Here is a 20,839-nt window from a genome sequence, read left to right on the forward strand (position 1 = left end):
CCGTGGCAGGGCGACAGCGAGGCGGGCACCGGGGCGGGTGGGAGCCATGGGGAAGGAAGGATGGCTCGGGGCGTGTGGCGCTGCCTGACCGCGGCACGTCACCAGCGGCAGCGGCCGGAGCGCCGCGGTCCCGCCGCCGCCCCCGCACACATGCACCCGCCGGCATCCCCCGGGGCCGGCCGTGACCTGGACAGCGCCGAGGGCATCCCGCTGGGTCCGGGCGAGAGACAGAGCCCGCGGACCGGGCGCTAAAGCCGCCCCGCCATCCGCACGCCGCGGTCCGAGAGGAGGAGCCTCGGGTGCCGCGCCAGCCGCCGGCACCGCCGCCGCTCCCGCCGGCACCCCATGGATAAGGCGGGCTCGCTGCACAGCTCGGTGCCCGGGCCGCCGCCCCGGCTCTACCTGCCGCGCAACTTCAGCTGCAGCGCCTGCCTCTATGGCAGCCTGGCCGAGCAGTGCAGGGCGGGCTGCAGCCCCGACGGCGACGCCGCGCCCACGCCCGTGGTGCGGGAAGCGGCGGACGAGAAGCCGCCGCCGACCCGCGGCCGGGAGCCCACGCTGCCCGCCGTGCCCCCCAGCCCCACGCAGCGCCGCCGCGCCAAGTCGCTGCCCACGCCCGGCGACCGCAGCCTGCGCCCCGCGCTGCAGCAGAGCCCGTCGCGCCGCAAGACCGTGCGGTTCGCCGACTCGCTGGGGCTGGAGCTCACCTCCGTGCACCTCTTCTGCGAGGCCGACCTGCCGCGGGTGCCGCTGCCCGCGCCGCCGACGCCGCGCCCCGCCGACCTCCTCAAGACCAGGAAGCCGCCGGCGCTGGGCGACCTGGAGCCGGTGCTGTTCGGGCCGCCGCCGCCGCTGCTGGAGCCGCTGTTCCCGCCGCAGCCCGGCGCCAGCCCCGGCTTCGCGGAGCGGGTGCGGCAGCACAAGGTGAGGCTGGAGTGGGTGCGGGCAGAGCCGGCGGGGCTGCGCGGGGCCGTGCGCGTCCTCAACCTCGCCTACGAGAAGGTGGTGTCGGTGCGCTACACGCTCAATGGCTGGGCCAGCTGCGCCGAGGCTGCCGCCACGTACCAGCCGCCCGCGCCGACCGACGGCATCAGCGACCGCTTCGCCTTCCTGCTGCCCCTGGGCGCCGCCACCGCCGCCGCCGAGACCACGCTGGAGTTCGCCGTCCGCTACCGCGTCGCCGGCGCCGAGTACTGGGACAACAACGAGGGCAAGAACTACCGGCTGCGGGGCCGGCAGCGCGTCCCGCCCGCCCCAGGGCCCCCGCAGGACCCCGACAGCTCTGCCTGGATCCACTTCATCTGAAACGGGGAGCGCGGAGCCCGCGCAGGGCCGGGGGAGCCCTCCCGAGTTGTGTTTACAGAGGGGGAATTTGTGTTTGCTGCGTTCTGGCGGGGCCGGGGGGAACCCTGGCTCGCTCCCCTGGCGCTCACGGGCTGTGGGCAGGGAGGCCGGGCGCGGGTTCCCCCTCAGTGTCCCCAGCACTGTGGCTTCACCAAAGCAGCCGCTGCCGGCCGGGCTCCGGTGACAGGGCCGGGAATGTGCGGGATTCGCCGGTCAGGACCGGGATCCGTAGGTGAGTGCACATCCTCCCGGCCCCGGAGGCCAGGCTGAGCTGCTGTCACCTCGGCAGGTTACACGGAAGGCGCTGCCACAGGGCATCCTCCGTGTTTGCCTAATCCCGCTCAGGCAAAGCTCGGATCCGCCCTCAGCGCCTCGCTGACCCGCGCCTGTTCATTGTCCCGCGGGGTCAAGGGCCTGACAGCGCAGGCTGAGGGGCAGATTAGGTCTGAACCCAAAACCACTGGGTATGGATGCCCCAAGGCGTAGCTCTGTTGCATTAAACAGTGAAAGTATTCGATTTAAAGCAAAGATTTTATTTTTTTTTATTTTTGAACCCTGTTTTCAGGTATTTAATCATACTTAGAAAGCAAAAAAATAGCATCACATCCTATTTAAAACGCAACTCACTGAGAGGTTTTTAAAAGAAAGTGGTTTTGGTTTAGAATTCATGTGGTAGGTTGATGGAAAGTTGGTCAGGATCTGGTGTTTGTTTCAGTAGGATTGGTCCCACAGAGCTGCTTGTGTTCAGGGCAGCAGGAGAGTTGTGGAATTGCACCAAAAGAGCGAGAGACGACAAGAGTTGAATCCGTAATTCCAGTCTGCATCATGAGCAACACCTTCATTTTTCTTCTTTTGACAGTTTAATTAAACAGTATCAGTGCAAGAGCCTGCTTTCTGAATTTCCTGCTCCAAATTCTTCATCAATAAGTGATGGATTTTACAAAACTGGTGAGGTTTAATCAGAGAAATCAAAGAAAGTTCTACCTTGGCATATAAAAGTATATCAATCAAATTTACACAGCATACTGACTTCTGCCTTCAAAGGTATATTTTAAACTATATCAGCACTAAACAAAGCATTTTTCTTTTTAAACATGCTTTTTCAGGAGTTCAGCTGAAAACAGGTTGTGCTGGTGCCAAATCTGGGTGCTAATTTTCCAGGATTGAGGCATGAATGTGTTTGCTGGAGAGGGGCCTCTGCAAATATAACTAATGAGAGTGGTAAAACCATGTCAGTGTGATTTTCTGGTTGTGAAGGGCTGTAAGATCAGGCATTTAGGTTTGAATTTTCTGTAGGTTTCAGGAGGAAATGCAATTTTTTAAACTGCATTTTGGTGTTTCTTGAAAGGGTTAAATGTCCCAAGCAGCTTGAGTAATGTCTGGAGTAATGAGTTCTCACAGAACCTTTTGACTCTGGTGAGAACTGGGAGCAGTTTTTTCTCCTGAGGGTTGGATTCAGTCAGAATAATTAAACTCATAAATTCTGGGAGAAAAAGAGGTGTGGAAACTCAATGGGAAAAGAACATTTAATTTCATTTCTGTAGATTACTGGTTCTGATTTAATGGAAGTAACAGCAAGACTGCTTTCTGTAGTATTGGTAGCTTGGTTTTAATTTCCCAGTCAGTGTTCTAATCCCTGTGCTTTTAATGAAACTAAACAGAAATACACTGTCAGCATCTACTGAGTATTTCACATTTTAGTATATTAAGGTCCCCATCTTGTAATCCTGTAAGTTAGTAGAACACATTTATAAAGCTAGAATTGCACAAATAGGATCTTAAAATGTTCATGATTAAAACATACTAAGTGGTGTATTTGATAAAGCAAGCCCAAGTGTCTTTTAGTTGAACTTTTATAAGAGCCTTAATACTGGAGAGAAGGAAAAGGACTTGTCTCCATTTGAAAGCACTTTGAAATCTGGTAGAAATATAGCAAACCATCATTTATTTATGTGTTGTAGCTTTCCAAAGCTTGGCCTTTTTAACTGACAGAGTGAACCAACAGCAGCTATGTGGACTAATGAAAATGCTTGGAGAAAAAAGTTTCTATGCATTTTAGATCGACCGATGCTGCAACTTTGCTTTTGAAGTTTTAACAGGATTTTCTGTTTATTGTTTCAATGGCTTTAAAAAACATGGACAGCTCTAAAAACTGTTTTTAATACTGAGCAATTCTAGAACTCCAAAATTATTTCCCAGTGATTGGCAGTTTTCATTGTCGTTTGATTTATGCGGTTTTCATTGTCGTTTGATTTATGCAGCATATGTAGGTCGCTAAAAATTCTCTAAAAATTCTCTAAAAAAGTTTCTAAATCTCCTTCCAGCACCTGTGGCTTAAACACTTTCAATCTGGATTACCTAAGTGGATGTACCTGCATCAAGTGCACAGGGAGGTTGTTGTATTTCACTTTATTTTTAATCATGACTTAAGTGAACTTACTGTTGTTCTTGATTGGAATTTTGCAGGCAGAATGGGGCTACAGCCTTATAATACTGTTCAGATATTATTGTTTTATTTATGGCCACCTTTGCCAAACACAAATCTGAATATTCAACCTTTTGAAGCATACCAGGAGAGTGTTTTGCAAAACAGTCTCTTGAGCTTTCAAGCAGTTAATCCTGACCTTAACCTAAATTTTGTGAGTAACTTTATCAGAGATTATTGATGCAAGTCCAGTAAAAGACTTGATCTTGTAGGAGTTTCAGAGACAGCTCCATGGTAATGCCTGGGAAGGGAAGGCTGCACCAGCTTTGGCCAGAGAATGCCATTGGTGAAGGCTGTGGAAGGAGGTTGAGGTGTTTTCATAGAAATTATAGTTGCCTATGCCAAAACTGCACTACTTCAATTACATATTTTCACTTCTGTCACATGAATTTATTTCTGAGAAAGGTTTATTCACATTTTCAAATATGTGTTCAGTTCAGAGTATTCTTCCACTGGCAGCATTCATGTAGTTTTCAATCCATTAGATTTCAATCTGAGCCCATCTATTCCATCTAATACTTGCTAGAAGCACTGTGATAAATGGAGATGAAGTAGAAATGTCAAATGATATTTATATCATACATAAACAATGACTTTGAGGAGAAAAACCTGTGTTGAAAGGGGGTCATTTTCAAGTTGGCAGGACACCAACTATTTTATTGGGAGCTTGAGCAAAACATAGTTTCAAAATTATATTTCTAAAGAATATTGTTCAAGAAAAAACTTTCACAAGCAAAGTTAAATATTTGAAAATTTTCAAACCAATCTGCTTCTAGAAAAAAATGGTTTTATATGCATGAATGAGGCTGATGCCACCTCCCTTTGCAAGTGATACCAGGACGGTTTAGGCAAGGCAAAAATCCTTTGGTTGTGTACTTCCCTTGTAAGTGAATAATTCATTGCTCGTGTCTCTGCAGGTGTAAAAATGTGTCTGTCATTTATGGTGCAAAGCTGTAGCTTTATGAAATGTGCCATGCTGTTTTATGGGCACTCTAATGCTCATTTATCCAGAGCTGGGTTGTCCTGTGTGTCTGACAGACATGGATGGTTGCTGCTTCAGCTGGAACTGGTGAGGGTTTTGCATGTGACTCTATGCCTTCTGTGGCAATATTTTGGAGATTTACCCTAATTATTAGAAATCCTAAAACAAATGAGAACTATTAAGTGATCCTAAATGGAATTTCAGCTAGCTAAACATATTATTTATTAGCATAAAATCAGTAAATGAAGGTGTTGCACTTACTTTCACTAAATGTACATCATTTCAGGTAAATTCATTTCTTTCTCCTTTTACCATTTGCAAGTAACTTTTTGATGTGAATGTGTGTGCCTCAGTATCTCAGTAAACAACAGAGTAAGTGCACACTCAGTTGTTTCAGCAGATGTGAGGGGCAAATATATCACTTGAATGAACAAATGTCTGTTCATGCATAAGCATCATCCCTTTACAGATATGTGAAATGTATTTCCATAATGCCAACAGGCAAGCAGCTGCTAATTTTAATGTAAAGTAACCTGCAGAAATACTCAGAATCTGATTTTTTGAACATATCTTGTATTCAAATTTTTATGTGCCTTTCAGCATTTCCTAGAAAGAAAGCTCATGTGTTCCTTAGCTCTCCACCACAAATCCAACAATGAACTTGTCATTAAAATGAAATTTTTACAAAAATACAATAATCCTAATTCCTGACACATTTTTAGCTGTGCCAGAAATCTGTATCTATAGCAGCCAGAAGGATTTGGTAATATTTTTCCATATTACAGTGAAAGATTTGTCAGTCAGAAATATGTCTTCCTGGTACACTCTACATTTATGTAGTTAAGTAAAAAAAGAAACCAATTATGACTACAGTTAATATAACAGAGTATATTTGTTGTATATATTCACTTCTTGCACAAATATTCTAAATATATATTCTCTGTGAAGCCAGAAATTCTAGTTTTCTACAAAATCTATTCATGGAGACCTGGCCTTTTCAACTTTTACTGTTACTTATCTGATGCTGCATAATGCATATTGTTAAAATTTTTTATGGGTTTAATCTGTCTACAGGATTTATATCGTGAAACAGAAGTGCTCAGTGCAAGGAATACCTGAAGTGAATTACTTTTACCTTCCAGCTGTTCTGCAGGGCTTTTTGGCAAATCCCCAGCAATTCTGTTTCCTGTACATACTCCATGCTTGGAGTAAATGGAAGGATTATTAATGGAGTGGAAATACTTTTGAGCACTAAAATGAAGGATTTTCCTAATAAATAGTTCAAGGCAAGAAGTAAATGTAGTCAATATTGCTGTAAAACAAAGCCCAGGCCTTATGAAGAGCTGATCAGGATTTTGTTTAAATGGAAGACAGTGGTGTATTTCAAAATTAAATATGTTCAGGGAAATGCACCTGTTTCAGTTAAGGTTTTCTCAGGTTCAGCTGATAGAATTGCCCTAAAATAAAGAAGTGATAAGAGTATTTCCTTACATTTGTGGATGGGCTTGAATGTAGGTCTTCCATGAGCAAAGTGGACACTGAGCTATAAAACCATTGGCTATTGCTTGGAGGTTTTCTTTATCCAATTTACAAATACTGTTTTAAAATCCTCACAGAAAGGGGTTTTGACCCTGGGTTTCCCCATCTCATGTGAATATTCTCTTCATCAATCACTCTGGCTTTTGATTGAGGCCTCTGTTGTTGAGGAAAGATTTGATTTTATTTTTATGCTGCATAGGAAGATTATTTTACATTAGATTTTTGGAGGGGAAGGCAGGGAGATTTTTTCCTTGCAATTTTCACTTTATAGATATTAAACAATAGCATGAAGTATAAAAATTGCTTGAAATTACATATGCACTAGTGATTCCAAAGATATAGCTAAGACTAATGTCAAGTGTGAGATGTGCTTTTTAAAAAACATATGTGCTTTGATCTAGAAAGGCAGGGAGAAAGTCCTAGACTGCAGTGCAAGCTATTAATGCCAGGGATTTCTTTCTATGCAATTCTATGGTGCACCTGTTCTTATAGGGATTAACTTGATTGGTGTAGTTCATGTATCAGTGTGTTATGTGTAGAATACTCTGTTTAAAGTGTCATTAAGGAAACTGTGTGTCTTAAATGGTGTTACAACTTTAGGCTCTTTTTTGTCTAACCTGACTTCACTAAATCATAAGAAACTCCTCTGAATAACAATAACCAGACAATATTTCATAACATTGCATAATCAAGTCTCACATGTTACACTTATCACCTTCTAGGACAAAAGTTGTGTTACTGTTGTGAGTTTTAAATTTTTTTGTATTTCTGGATCTTAAAAAGCCAAACTGTGCTACACTTTTAAACACAAAGAGCTAAGAAGTGTGTTTGGAAAGCTGATCAACAGTAGTCAAACTAAAATTGGCTGGGATTACTCCTGTGTCAAGTTTCTGAACTGTGGTATAAAAAATGTTTGTGACCCTCCTGTGCCTCCTCCATGGAGGGGCACCCTGGGTGCACAACCTGCCAGACACAACCCCAGGCTGCACTGCAGGAAAATTGCTGTGGCAGAATTGCTGTTCTTGGAGAGGTTTGAACAAACCCAGCTCCTCCCTTGTAGCATTACACAAACAGAGAGGTTCTGTCTGTTGGAGAGAGTGTTCTTCTTCAACATGCAGGTTTTTATTGCTGTTTCTTTGATTTACTGTGATTTCATTCTGAGAAAAATATTGTTACTTAACTCTGTACTTGACTAGTAAATTACTTTTAGCTGTAGTGTCTTCTGCAATGTTTATATTTCACCAAATAATCTTTGTTTCTAATGTTTGTAAAAGTTAATGTAATATCACCAAAAGTCAAAAATCAACATTTTCTAATAATGCCTTGTAATTTACCTAGCCTTACAGTATTTCAGAAAATTTTCCACCAAAACTTCATCTAGTCACTGCTTGTCACAATTATGAAAAAGAGACATTTATAAACCTGTAGCTTCTAGCTGCCATTAAAGAATAATGAGACAAATCATGAGCATGTGGTGACTATAAACTCTTTTTTTTTTAATTAAACCTACAAAAGATGATGAGTATTTTGTTGAGGATGTGAAGCAATGATGTTCCAAAAGCTCTACAGTGCATGTTGGGATGTACCTGCAAATCTGATATTTGGGGCATTTCCCAGCCAGCCTGTCCTGGGGATGTTGTTCTCTGTGGAGGCTGCAGGAGGAGTTCTGGCGAGGGGATGGGAGTGGATGTAAATGTACATGGCTGTTTTTATTGTCTTGTTTCAATAGCACCATTTCAGCCCCATTTCAGCTCTCTGGGGTTGGGGAAGGGCTGCCTGAACTGCAGAGCTGAGGCTGTCCCTGTATCAGCAAAATGATCCCAAGCATTCTTCCAAATATTCTAGCTCTGTTCATTGCCTACTTTACAATATTTATTTCTTGAATTGTTACAGTGTGCTGCTGTTCAATCTTTTAGTGTATTCAGCATCTTCTCTTGCAATGCCAAGAACAGTTTTCAGCTTTTCTTTAAATAACATTTTTTAAGCCTTTTTTATAATACAGATAAAAGCCCTATAGCCACAAGGAGAAAAAATGTTCTGTGTTTGTTCTCATGTAATTGGTACAACTTACTTTTCTATCCTCTTTCAGAAACATCTGCCTAGCTCTCTCATTAATAATAATTATTTTTTTGTGCATGCATTTCTTTGGAGGGGTGCAGTAATTAATATTAGCCCTAGATTTTTCTTTTTTTTTCTCCAGAGGGAATTTTTCATGATTTAACCTCCATCTAATCTTTCTGTTCAAGTAAAAAAGAACTCTTAGCCCACATAAATTACAGAATCCAGAACTATTTTCTTAGCATACCATTACATAAATATTAGACTGCATTAGTTAGAATCACAGAGTGTAATTTAGATTTCTTTTTGGTAAGGAATATGCTTTGAATTTTAAACTGCTGTTATACTTGAATGGTCCTGAAGTAATGAGATTGCAGTTCTGAGTGAAGATTATAATGAAGTTTAATGTAGTTTTACATTGTTCTTGGATTAATTTTTCTTTAGATCACCATTCCATGGGACAGTATATGACTGTGGTAATTCATCTGATGATTAATCAGAATTACATGTTGTAGACAGTCTTATTAATAACAGGAGTTAAAATTAGTGAAGTATTCAGACAGTTGTACTACTACTGATGGCAATAATAATAATCATTGTGGATGAGGGTGATGCACTGCAGGAAAAAGGAGCTGTGCAAGGGTGATCTTACACCACTTTTATCACTGGCTTTGCCTTACCAGTTGTGGCACAAGTGAGGACTTCTCAGAACAGCCAGGAGTTGCCAAGAACACTCAATTCTGTCATTTCCTCTTGATCCAGACCCACCCAGTAAAGAAGGGAGGCAGGTGATGGCAGAAAGTAGAAGTTTGTGTCCTGAGAAGTGCAGACTCATCCTCCTGTGCTGTGGATTGACTTTCAGGGGCAGAGAAAGGTCCAAGTGCTGTACCTGCATTTAAATGCTCCTTACACAAAATATATTCAACAGCATAAATAATTAACCACTATAAACAAATGACAAATAAAACAGCCTAATAGCAAAGGATGTAGGATACTTGTACTGCATTAAAATAGATCAGGTCTGAAGTGATTGGATTGTGCTTTGTCAGGAGGAGAGAGATATCAATATTGTGGGCAAACTCTGAGCAATCCACATACCACAGAGTCAATTCTCCTGCCAGGGACTGCTCTTAGACTGTCTCAAGCAGTGTGGGGAGAGAGGAGAGAATTACATCAAGGACACTCCTAAGCTGCTCTCAGAATTGGTCTGTGCCAGCTGCAGCATTTCTTGGTGGTAATTTGCGATGGTTGGACGTTGCTCGAGATTTTAATGTTGCCTCACAGGCATGAGGTCCCATTCCCTGGAAGTAGAATCCCCAGGGATGCTGCTTTCCATCACTTCAGTCACATAACAATGGGTACGATGAAAGGAGGTTTAAGTTAATTTCTTTGTTACGTGCAGTGCTGTGAGAAATGCGTTTGTGTGTTTTAAACATTTCCAATGGTGTCCTCATCTTTTTGCTGCTCTCGCAGTTGCCCTGGGGGGGTTCGTGGTCCCTGAGCTGCGCTGAGCCCGCAGCCCCGGGAGCTCCTGCCCGGCTCCAGGGCTCCAGGTGCCACCGTGTGGTGAATTGGGCAATAATTCCTGGTTTTAATTGCAGTCCTTTCAGCCAGAGCACCGTTTGCGACCTGAAGCATTTTTTCCACAGGTAACCTGTGTTTATTAAATAATTCTGCGATATTCTCAGGTTTTCTTTCTCTTCTCCAGAATATTTAGTGCAGGTGGTGCAGTTCCCTTTGCTCTTTGCTGTGTGAGCTCCCCACACCACAGCAGAAAAGCCTCGAGTGCCCAGAGGTTGATTGATTGCTGCAGTTCAGTTTATCCACTCAGCTGGGCTCAAGATGGATGTCGTGTCCTTTCTGTGTCAGTTTGGCAGATTAAAACTCAGTGATGGGAACCATTTCTATGGGGAGATTTTGGATTCCCACCCTATCAGTGTGAAGGAAAAGGAAAGAGGATCCTCAGCCACAGGCCACCACTGGTCTGCAGACACCAGTGCATTGGATACTGAGATTTGCTGCACTTCTAATCAGAGCTGCTTAACAGATTGTCTCACTGCTAATTTAGTGACAGTGAAAATGACATTGCCCTTCTTTTATGCTCATGAAAGCACTGTCAAGTATTTGAGTCTTTTAGTTCTTTTTGTTTTAAACACTGATTATTTTTTTCTCTCTCTAGTAAGAAGTAACAAATACATGATTTCTATCCATACACATTACAAGCCCAAGAGTCACAGAGAAATGCAGCACCCCATTGGCTGAAAACCAGACAAAATGTAAGGTATTCAAGCTTTTGGGGACTGATGTTGATAAAAATCTTGGAAAATAAAATATGGACTGCAAAACCTAGTTCCAAGTTTAGCTTCTATTAGTCAGAGAGATAATTGGGGAGGTAAAGGGGTTGGTACTTGTGGAACAGTGAGGAAGTGTTGGCACAAAGAAAGGTGATGATATAATTAACCCCCAGGAGATACAGAGATGTAATTATTGGTTGTGGGATTATAACTTGCTGTAAAGCAAATCTCTCTATATTGAATCCATAATGTATATAAATTATGCTGTAATTGTAATTGTTAAGTTCTTAAGAGGTCACAGATGAAGTGCTTATTTTTGTAAGAAATCACCTCCTTTATTACTTTTCTGTAGCAGCACACACTGGTGAACAAGTTTGACATTTTTCCCAATAATTTCTGCAAAAACATTTAAAATTGTGTCATAGACCAAAGGTAATGCACATTCACTCCATCTTTTTATGTTGATAAACACATTTATTGTGGATTCATGTCAGCAAGTGCTGCATTCATGCTCCTGCAGTCTGCCTGAGGCTTCCTGCGGCTGCTGGACTTACTGAAGCCATGAACTGCTTGGAGCTCTGCTTGGGCAGCAGACATCAAACAAGGAAGAACACATTGTTTTGGCAGCATAATTCAGGCAGCTGAGTGAACTGTAAAAAGGTATAAAAATATTTGGTCCAATAGACATAATTTGTCCTAAACCACAGAACACCACAGCTCTTGGCATAAACCACATGAAAAAAAAAATCACCTAAGTATTATTGTTCCCATTTTAAGAGGAATAAGTCACTTTAAAGTTGTATAAAATTTTTAAAGAATTAGGGATAGAGATGTTCTCGATCCTCCTCTTTAAGCAACAGAACATCACTTTTCCACCTGTACACCATGAAAGAGAGGTTGAATTGTTTCAGGTACTTTTCTCAGACAGTTGTCATTTATCCAGACTGATGTATGTAAGCTGCTAACACAGTTTAAATGGGCAAAGTTTGAGAACAGACCAGGTTTGCCAGCTTTTATTGTTCCCCAGGTTCCCTAGGTCATGACAGAAATTACTATTTCATCAATCAAAATAAAAGAATACAAACATTTTAAGGGAAAATGGTATAAAAATACACTAAAGTACTCTGGACTAACCTCTTTCAGGAGACCCACAAGGGTCACATGTTACATGGAAAATAATGAAGGGCCTGTTACTCTCTAGCCAAGTGGGATAAAAGCTGATGAAAGAAACAGTATCAAATAGAAACATTTTCCTGCATTCCTACCTCCATTTGCCCACACTTTGTACTTGAAACAAACTTTCTCTTTCCCTTCCGAAGTGCACGGAGGTAAAAGACAAACTGAGGCTGGGAGTTTGTAAGAGGCCAGGACCAAGCTCCCAGCTCTCTGAGCCCTGATGTTGTCACAATAAATACTGCATGGAACTGTGAATAATGGATAAGGACTGAGAGTTTTTAAAACATTACACTCGGTTTACAAGAGCCTTCTGTTTATCAGCCACTGCCAAGTTAGAGCTCCAGTGGAACAGTCAAACTCCCTCTTTCCTCTTACTCATTTTGCAGTTTAACTCCTGTGGAGAAGATGAAACCAGTGGATTCTCTCTTGGCAAGGCTTTGATGTGTGACTTGTGCAGCAAAGGTTTGCTCCTAGGATTTAAACCCAAAAACCACCAGAGCAATTACTTTGACATCCTTTCAGATCATAAAATAAACCCTCTTTTTTATACATTAGAAAGGTTTCTATATTACCAGCAGTGTATTTATGCACTTTAGAAGGTCAGTGATTCACATCCCTTCAGAAAGAAGGAACTTTCAAAGCAATATGAATTTTGCTTTAGTCATCTCACAGGAATTAACATTTCCTGGCTTCCTCTTACATTGACCTAAATTGTTGGGGTTTGTTCCCTTTTTGTGCTTAGCTGCTAACAACCATTTATAATTGTGGGGAAAAGTTTAAGACCAAAACTCTGCTGTACTACTGTGTTTTCCTAAAGTGCAGGTGTGTACAACTCCATCTTACCATCAGATGTCACATCAACTTTGAGTTGACATTTGTGGATTCATTAAATATTAATTCTAATGGAATCAGCTGCTTTAGTTCACTGGTTTGCAACAGGTAAGTTTTGGGTTCAGTCCTGTGGAGTCATTACAGCAGTTTGGTACTTGATTTTAAATACAGACACACACAGACACAGGATATGTCAGACTATTGCTGATCACACAACTTCCACAAGTACCTGCTCTGCTGAAATCACCACAACTGCCAGGCAAAAGATGTAAAATTAATTCCTTAATTACTTGTGACTTGGGTAGTTCTTACTAGACAAAAATACAGCCCAAATAACCCACTGTAGAACCTTAATAAACAATCACTGCAGGAGCTTTGCACACTAAGAAAGCACTGAAAGGGGAAGGCAGGGCCCCCATCCCTCCTGCCTCACAGGCAGCACTATCTGATTACACAATTAAAAAAAAAAAAAAAAAAAAGGAAAGCAGAGGATTAATAAATTATATAAAGAAATAAAAATCACACAGAGAGGTAGTTGATATGGCTTCTCCTTTTCTGGTATCATCTCTGTAATCCTAAGAAAGAAGAACATGAGTAGGTTAGGAAGACACTGCTTTTCAGTGGTTTGGGAGCAATAGGAAAGTATTTCAGGGAAAACTATAGGCCAGGTCATGAAAACAGTCATGTGCCTATGACAAAATTAACATGTTAAGGCTGCTGTTACTAAATTTGATGTCAAATGAATCTATGGAACTATATATATGGAACTACATATTTCAGCAAGTGACTTTTGTTTCCCAAAATATTATAGATAACATCTGCAGTTACACAAATCAGACAACAGAATAAAAAACCCTCACAGGTGCACAGATGTGAAACATATTTATCACTGTAATTATTTATAGTCTTGTATATGGGATCTTAAGTGGTATTTTTCAGGTTGCCAAAACTGGATATTCAGTATTTCCTTAATTGATGACAAACTACACTGAGATATTTTATATGAATTTATTTCATTATTCCAGCTCAGTCCTCAATGGATTTTATGTATTTCTCATAGGCATCTTCGGTCATCAGTTCATCAAGTTCAGCAGGGTTTGCCACGGTCATCTTGATAAGCCAACCTGTAGTTAGGAAATTGAAAAGAATTGCTAATGTACTACAAGAACAATTCATTCATGTTATTGCCTTAGGAAAGCACTCCCAGCAGGAACAACCAGCCTTGGATCACTGGAGGATCAGTCAGGTTTTTGTGCAGGCAAAACAACATTTCAGTATTTAAAAAAATGAACAACCAACGGACATAAAAAATGTCCTTTTGAGTCAGAGCAGCTGTGTAATTTAGTGCTGGCTGTGACAGAGGCATAGGGAGATACTGCCTCAAAAAATTAAAGGAGCTTGACCTCAGGATCATGGACTCTTACAAGATCCAAAACCCAGAAATGCAATCAAGGCAAATAGATTTAAATTCAGCCACAGTGTATATCTGAAATTAAGATGTTGTAAAACAGCTGTTCAAAGAAGATACTGTGATAGTGCTTTATGTTAAATTTTACTGGGCTTGACCCTATATTCAGTATATTCCATTTAAGTCTCCACATCATTAAACTGGAAGAACAGGAATTGCAGAGCCATTTCTAATAGCAAGAATCCACAGAGTATTCATTATTCAAAGATAAAAGTGCCATCTTACCATCTTTATAACAGGATTTATTGACAAGCCCTGGATTATCTGCAAGGGCAACATTAATCTCAGTCACTTCTCCTGAGAGAGGGGAGTAGAGTTCACTAGCAGCTTTCACACTTTCCAAAGCCCCAAACTCATCTGAAACACAGAATATGATTGAAAGTTCCTAAGAGGAAAACACAAAGCACTTCCCTTTGTTCAGTCAGACACTCTGGTGATGACCCAAGCAGTGAAGAAATGTCTCATCTTGTGCAAGAAAACATATTGAAGTCACCCACTTTATGACAAGGATCAGCATTATTAAATTTGATGTTTATGCTCTTGAATTCTGGGGAATTTGTGCTAGCTGGCTGCTACAGAAAGGACAGGAGTTCCTTACATTTGGGTAATCCTTTGCCTGAAGCCCACAGCACACATGATACTGACTTAGAAGGAACAACACCCAGCTCTTACTGCAAGAGACTTAAATATGCCTTTTACCTACAATTTAAACCTTTTTATTTGTAATTTGGTTACAAAATCAACAAAGCCCCAATTTCAGCAACCCCATTTTCCCTTCAGAAACACTATCAAGTGTTACATCTGCACTCAGTGGAAAACACACATTAGTATTCAGGAGCACCACACTGGAAGCACCCAGAGCTCTTCCCTTTTCCCTGTTTTGTAGGGAGTTATGGAAATGGTGCCTGGAGCAATGTTAACCCAGAGCAGCTCCCAGGCACAAACAAGACAGAGGCTGAAGGAACAGGGAGCTGTCACAGAGTAGATAGGCACCAGGACAAGGGATCTGAGAACAACTTGTTCTGGGAAAGCTTGGAATTAGACTGAGGCCAGAATGGGTAGAAAAGAGAAGAACTTAAATGGAAATTAAATTCCTTCAAATAAAGCAAAACTACAAATTGGTTAATTAAAATCCTACACAGAGAGACCTTTTGTCTAACAGTCAGCATTCAATGCAATAGATTTGGCCAAAACAGTTTGATGGGGATCTATTCCACAGGAAGGATGGCAGAAGAAAGGCCTTCTACTTTACCTCATAAACCCCCATTGCTTTTTTAAAAATTGTCTCAAAATAATGACAATTTTTTCTTCATATACTATTGAGACAGCTCTCCACATTAATACAGGAAAAGGCTTTTCATTTCTTCCTGTTAATGTTCACTTTCTTTAACGGGAAAAGTTGCATAACTGAATGATGAAGAATGTAACAACTTGTACACCACTAGCAAGCAAAAACTCTGTGTCATATTTGATACCTCAAAATTACTGAGTCTCTACATTCAGAGAAAAATTAGAGCTTGATATCAATTTGAAGTTTCACATCATGCAACTCACAAAGTGCATAACTAGAGAATTGCAAATCAACACTTGCAAGTTCAGATCAAAGTATAACTATTTTAAAAACAGAGTATAGATAAAATTATCACAAAAATATTTCAATGCTTTATTTTTGAATCAATATCTTCACAGTTTAAAAACTGCGTATCTTCTGCTGCTAAGCACAGTCTGACAGTGAGAATTTAAAATTAAAGCTGTCTCTTGTAGAAATACCTGAATTTATTTTGCATCCAAAAGCTGTATAATGGTATTAATAACCATAAATATTATTTCAGAAAATTTATCTTTGCAAAGGAAGAGTGGGATGAGTAGAGTAATCACTTCACGAGCAACTAGAACCAAAACTTACTGAAACTTACCATGTTTACTTAATTTTGTCCCAACTTCTGGAAGACTACAGTAAACAACATCTCCTAATGCTTCCTTAAAAGAAAAACAAAAGCATCAGAGCATACATTAACAAAAGAACATACAGGAGAGAACTGATACAGTGACTCTAGAATCTGCACATAAGTATTCTCTGTCTCTAAATATTTTTCTCTTTCTTTATAGATTGAATATTTTTCACTTTTTCTTAACAAACACTGAATGTGAATAAACCGTCGTGTTATCATGCCCCAAATACCAAATTATTGTTTCTCTATTACATTGCTAATAACCCTCAGGCTCAGTTTATATGCAGATTTCTTCTGGAAGAATGAGGAATAACACTGACTGATCTTCTTAGCATCAGCTACAGAGAGCTGTTAGCACACAGTTTGTCCTCACTGACTTCATTGGGACCCTTATCACCATAACAATTAGCTCAACTCTTCCCTGACACATGTCCCCTATCTCACAAAAGGCCAGAGAGTATCAGAGTTATTGACAGAAACCTGAGATTAAAAGGAATGCTGCTTGTCCTGAGAAACATTAATTCCATTTATTGGTAGCTTGTCCCATTCCTCTTTAAGTTTTACATACAGGCCAGAATTTTCCTGTGACTATTCCAAATCAAGTACAGCAGAGAACAAAAAATCCAAAGGAATTCCTGTGCTAGAGTAAAAACTCTGTACTGCCATGCTGTACATCTGCTCACAACTGTTCTTTAGCCAGAGGGATTTCACCACATTTGTGTTCAGAGGAAATCTGACCTAAAGCAGACATGATGTCCTTTCACACAGCCATGAACTGCTCTGGCTTAGACCTGAACATTGAAGTCTCCCACCAAGTTCAGCTCTCCACAGGTTCAACCTGGGGCCATGAAGACCTTATCAGAATGCTGAGGTGGCACAAATCTCACAAATAACCTCACTGTGTCGCATATGCAATAGAAACAATAAAAACACCCCCGTGAATGTCCAAAGAGCAAGGACAGAGCAGACAGGCATAAATAAATATTGCAGAGCTGGGCAAGGGCAGAGGGATCAATACCTGTGCAAAATTGCTGATTCCTACTGTTCCAATGCCATTTTCCACAGATACCCACTCGTGCTTGTCTGTGAACTTGCGGGCTGAAAGGAAACACAGCAGACATTTCAGAAAAAAGTGACATGTTGCTTGCTTAAACACAATAACACATTTGCAACCTTAAACTGTGCGGCTTTTCACTGAGTTTGTTAATTTTTCTTGGAAAATATTTTAACCAGCACATGCAATTTAGAGAGAAGCTCAGAACATGCTCAGTGACAGGGCAGAGGCTCAGAGCATTATCAGCTCCTGTGCAACTATCTGGAGACTGATAAAGTACAGGAGCAAAAAGAGCAGTTCTACTTCAAACAGAAGTGCAAATCGAAAGCTTAGCTGTGTGTTTTACTCATAGTTATACATGTCTATGATAGCACAGTGGCTTTTCAAACATATTTAGTGTTTATTTCTGATAACTACTTATTGTGGCTGGGAAGGCCAGTGTTGGTGACTCCAGAAACCCTGTGAGCATTACAGCATCTCATTAAAGTGCATAGTTGGCACAGTTCTATGTATTATTAAGGAAAAATTAATACAGGACAAATTAATAAGGCAACTCATAGAGACAACGGCTACTTAATAGACTCGCTCTCTGTTAATATTGTTACTGTGAGAAGAACACAGTAGTTATTCTATATCTCTATAAAATAGGTCTGTTAAAACCTTGTTAAGTCTTTTCACAGCAAGGTTACAATTCTCCTTACATTTCAGATCTGGAAGATTCAAGACAGCTTTATTAGAGGCAATTGTTTTTATAAAGTCATATGGAGAAACTTCAAAAGAAGTAACTGAAGCAAGCAACATTTTTCTTGCTAACATTTTTCCTGGAACTTTTCTTACTCTGAGAATTTTCAGCCTGCTATGTCCATTTTCTCATCTCTACATAATTTCCCTGTAGATACCTTCCTACTTTAAAAAAAAAATTGTAATTAATTTATTTTTATTTTTTACTTGCAGCACCCATCCAGTCAGGCAAGGGATGTTGTAAAAACTGCTTCTGAAACAGCTCCCTGAGGGATTGGTGCCACAGTAGTACAGCTGCACCTTCCTTTTGAGTTCAACTCTCCTCTCAACTCATCCTGTGGGCTGAACTCTTTAAGGCAAACACCAGAGAAACTACACTTCTACAAATCCTTGTGTATTTTCTAAAACTGTACGTGAAGGAAAACAGAAGCTCTCACTGTAGACCTGGTAAAATCTTTCCAGACAGTCAATACTTTAAGCTTCTTCAGTTGCAGTGATCCTCTTGTGTTTGAAAAGTTCAAGAGTAGTAGAAAAGTTCAAGTCTCAGATAAAATGTTTATCTTAGAATAGGGCTCAAATTTTATAGAGCTCAGTAGAACAACATGTGGGTTTACAAGTATAATACACAAACAAACATGAGTAAACTGTAAACATGGAAGTGTTTTCCTATGAATTATCAGTCAAAAATCCACAGAATTTCACCTAGCACTGTTTTCTATAACTGCAAGAAATCTCATTACACACTCTAATGAACAGAGCCTTAAATGTCTCAAATCATTCTGTGTCAAGATGCTAAAGCCATGGGAATTCTATTGGAAATGAATAATGAACCGTAAGAATGGAGAATGACAATTGACAAATCTCAAACTCAAGCTGAACATTAGTGATGTTACACATGGCACAAGAAGCCAAGCAGTACATTTTTATTCAGGATAATAATAGTGTATGGAATCTGTTTATAAAGCAAAGCTAATAAAAAAACCCACAATATTTCACACCACTTTGGAATACAGCAGTGAAATGTCCAGGGCAGTTAGAAGAGCATGTAACTTTCTTGCAGGAGAAAAGAAAAAAAAAAACAACAAACCAAAAAGAAAAATTTAAATTCTGAGCATGCAACAAAAACCACTGGAAATGAAGGTCAAATTAAAGACAGTTAATAAGTAATCTCTAAATTTGAACTTTGAGCTTATGTGGGCAGCCCATTAAATAAATCAACCTAAAGGAATATGAAATGTCAATGCATACCAAATCTCTCTGCATTCTTTTACAGAAGAGCAGCTGAATTTACTCTAGCTTCATTCATTTCAACAGGACTTTGGTTTCAGCTTAACCAGCACTCTCTGAACTTGGCCCTTGACTTAGTGTAACCTGCCCCTATTAAGTATTTCATATATACCTGAAGAGGGAACTCACACCTCCACAAAGAGGCATACAAAGCTTTTCCTCTCTGCCTCAAACAAAAGCACTGTTATTCCTTTGAGTGATGCGTACAGAAAAGCAATGGGTACATTGGCCAGAAGAGTGAAAAACAGCTTAGATGCAAGTAATGAACAATAAAAAATATTTCTTTCACTTGCAGCAGAGGGCCATTAAATAGGTAGGTTTAAGATAGTCTGGAGAGAAATGGATGAGCTCTTCTCAGAGGTAGTCATTACTTTTACTTCTCACCTACTTTTTAAACATTTCTATTTGCTAGAGTACCACCGATGCTGTTTTTCAGACTTTCGTGAGTAACTTCCATTCAGAGAGCTTTGACAGCAGCAGATGCTTTCAGAATTAACTGTACCAAACGCAAACTCACAGCAAGCAGTGATGCACGGGTCCATCCCGTGCCGTGCCGCTGGTGCAGCTGTGGCTGCACAGGACCAGAGCCAAACCTGTGCAGCGGCTCAGGGCCCTGCGAGCCCGGAGGCTCTGTCTGTGTGCCCACGGCAGTCCCTGCTGTGCTCTGCCCCTGCCAGACACCCACCCCTGCCCCTTTCCTGTGCTGCTGCTGCTCCTTGGAGCCAACATCAGCTCTTTGTGAGCGGCAATCCCGGGAAAAGCCATCCGCTACTTCGGGCAAGCTGCTGTGCTCCAGCTCGGCCCGCTCTGTGAAGCCTCTGTCCGGGACCAGAGGGGATTGAGCGGAGACTCAGAGCAGAGGGACTGAGAGGAGACTTTGGTCAACACCGCAGTGTGAGGATGAGGGTAAAAGTTTCTGGCCAAGTAACGGAGGTGCAGCTGCTCCTGTGGGAGTGCCAGCAGCGTCCCGGCCAGGTGAGGGGGGTTCAGCCATCTTGCGAGGTTCTCCGGGCCCCGCCGGCTCCGGGGGGCTCCGGGCGGCTGCAGCATCGCGCTCCGAGGGCCGCCGGGACACGGCGCGGCGGGAGGCAGGGGAGGAGGAAGGGATAGAAGGAGAGAGGACGGCTGCCGCCCGTGGCCGCCAGCGGGACCCGCGCTCCGGCCGCTCCGCGCACCCAGTCCCGGCTGGCGAGGGCTTCCCCCGCGGGCTGGCCCGGGTCGAGCCCCCGCAGCCCACCCTGCGCACCCTCCCGGGCACAGGCACCGCCGGCTCCCCGCAGCACCGGGCCGCTGTTCCCGCCCGCCCGCCGCGCACCTCCCTCCCCCGGGCCGCCACTCACCGGCCAGCAGCAGCGAGCTGGTGCCCAGCCTGCGGGCCGCGGGCTCCCGCGGCGGCAGCGAGAGGAGCGGGCAGCGCGGCGCCAGCACCGGCCCGACCCGCCGCAGCGCTCGCCACGCCATCTTTGCCGGGGGCGGGCGGGGGCGGTGCCGGCGGGAGGCGGCGATGGCGGCGGGGCGGAGCTGGCGGTGGCCGAGGGGACCCGCGGGCCCTGGGGAGCGGCCCGGGCTCGGCTCCGCGCCCCGGCGGCAGCGGGCACCGGGCCCTGAGGGAGGGGAGCGGAGCCGCC

At 42.6% G+C, this 20,839-nt stretch overlaps 2 protein-coding genes across 2 annotated transcripts; one reads left to right on the forward strand and one right to left on the reverse strand.

The window, feature by feature from the left end:
* The first annotated feature begins 345 nt into the window (after positions 1 to 345).
* On the forward strand, positions 346 to 7,817 carry PPP1R3E (protein phosphatase 1 regulatory subunit 3E). The gene has a single exon (XM_063168072.1). The coding sequence runs from the start codon at positions 346 to 348 to the stop codon at positions 1,303 to 1,305; it is 960 nt and encodes a 319-aa protein (XP_063024142.1). The 3' UTR covers positions 1,306 to 7,817.
* Positions 7,818 to 13,703: 5,886 nt separating this feature from the next.
* On the reverse strand, positions 13,704 to 20,672 carry GCSH (glycine cleavage system protein H). The gene is made up of 5 exons (XM_063168073.1): positions 20,552 to 20,672; positions 17,148 to 17,227; positions 16,094 to 16,157; positions 14,403 to 14,534; positions 13,704 to 13,833 (listed from the first exon to the last, which is right to left on the reverse strand). The coding sequence occupies exons 1-5, from the start codon at positions 20,670 to 20,672 to the stop codon at positions 13,736 to 13,738; spliced, it is 495 nt and encodes a 164-aa protein (XP_063024143.1). The 3' UTR covers positions 13,704 to 13,735.
* Positions 20,673 to 20,839: the final 167 nt, after the last annotated feature.

The sequence above is a fragment of the Melospiza melodia genome, chromosome 13 (assembly GCF_035770615.1).
Source record: "Melospiza melodia melodia isolate bMelMel2 chromosome 13, bMelMel2.pri, whole genome shotgun sequence".
NCBI classification, from domain to species: domain Eukaryota; kingdom Metazoa; phylum Chordata; class Aves; order Passeriformes; family Passerellidae; genus Melospiza; species Melospiza melodia.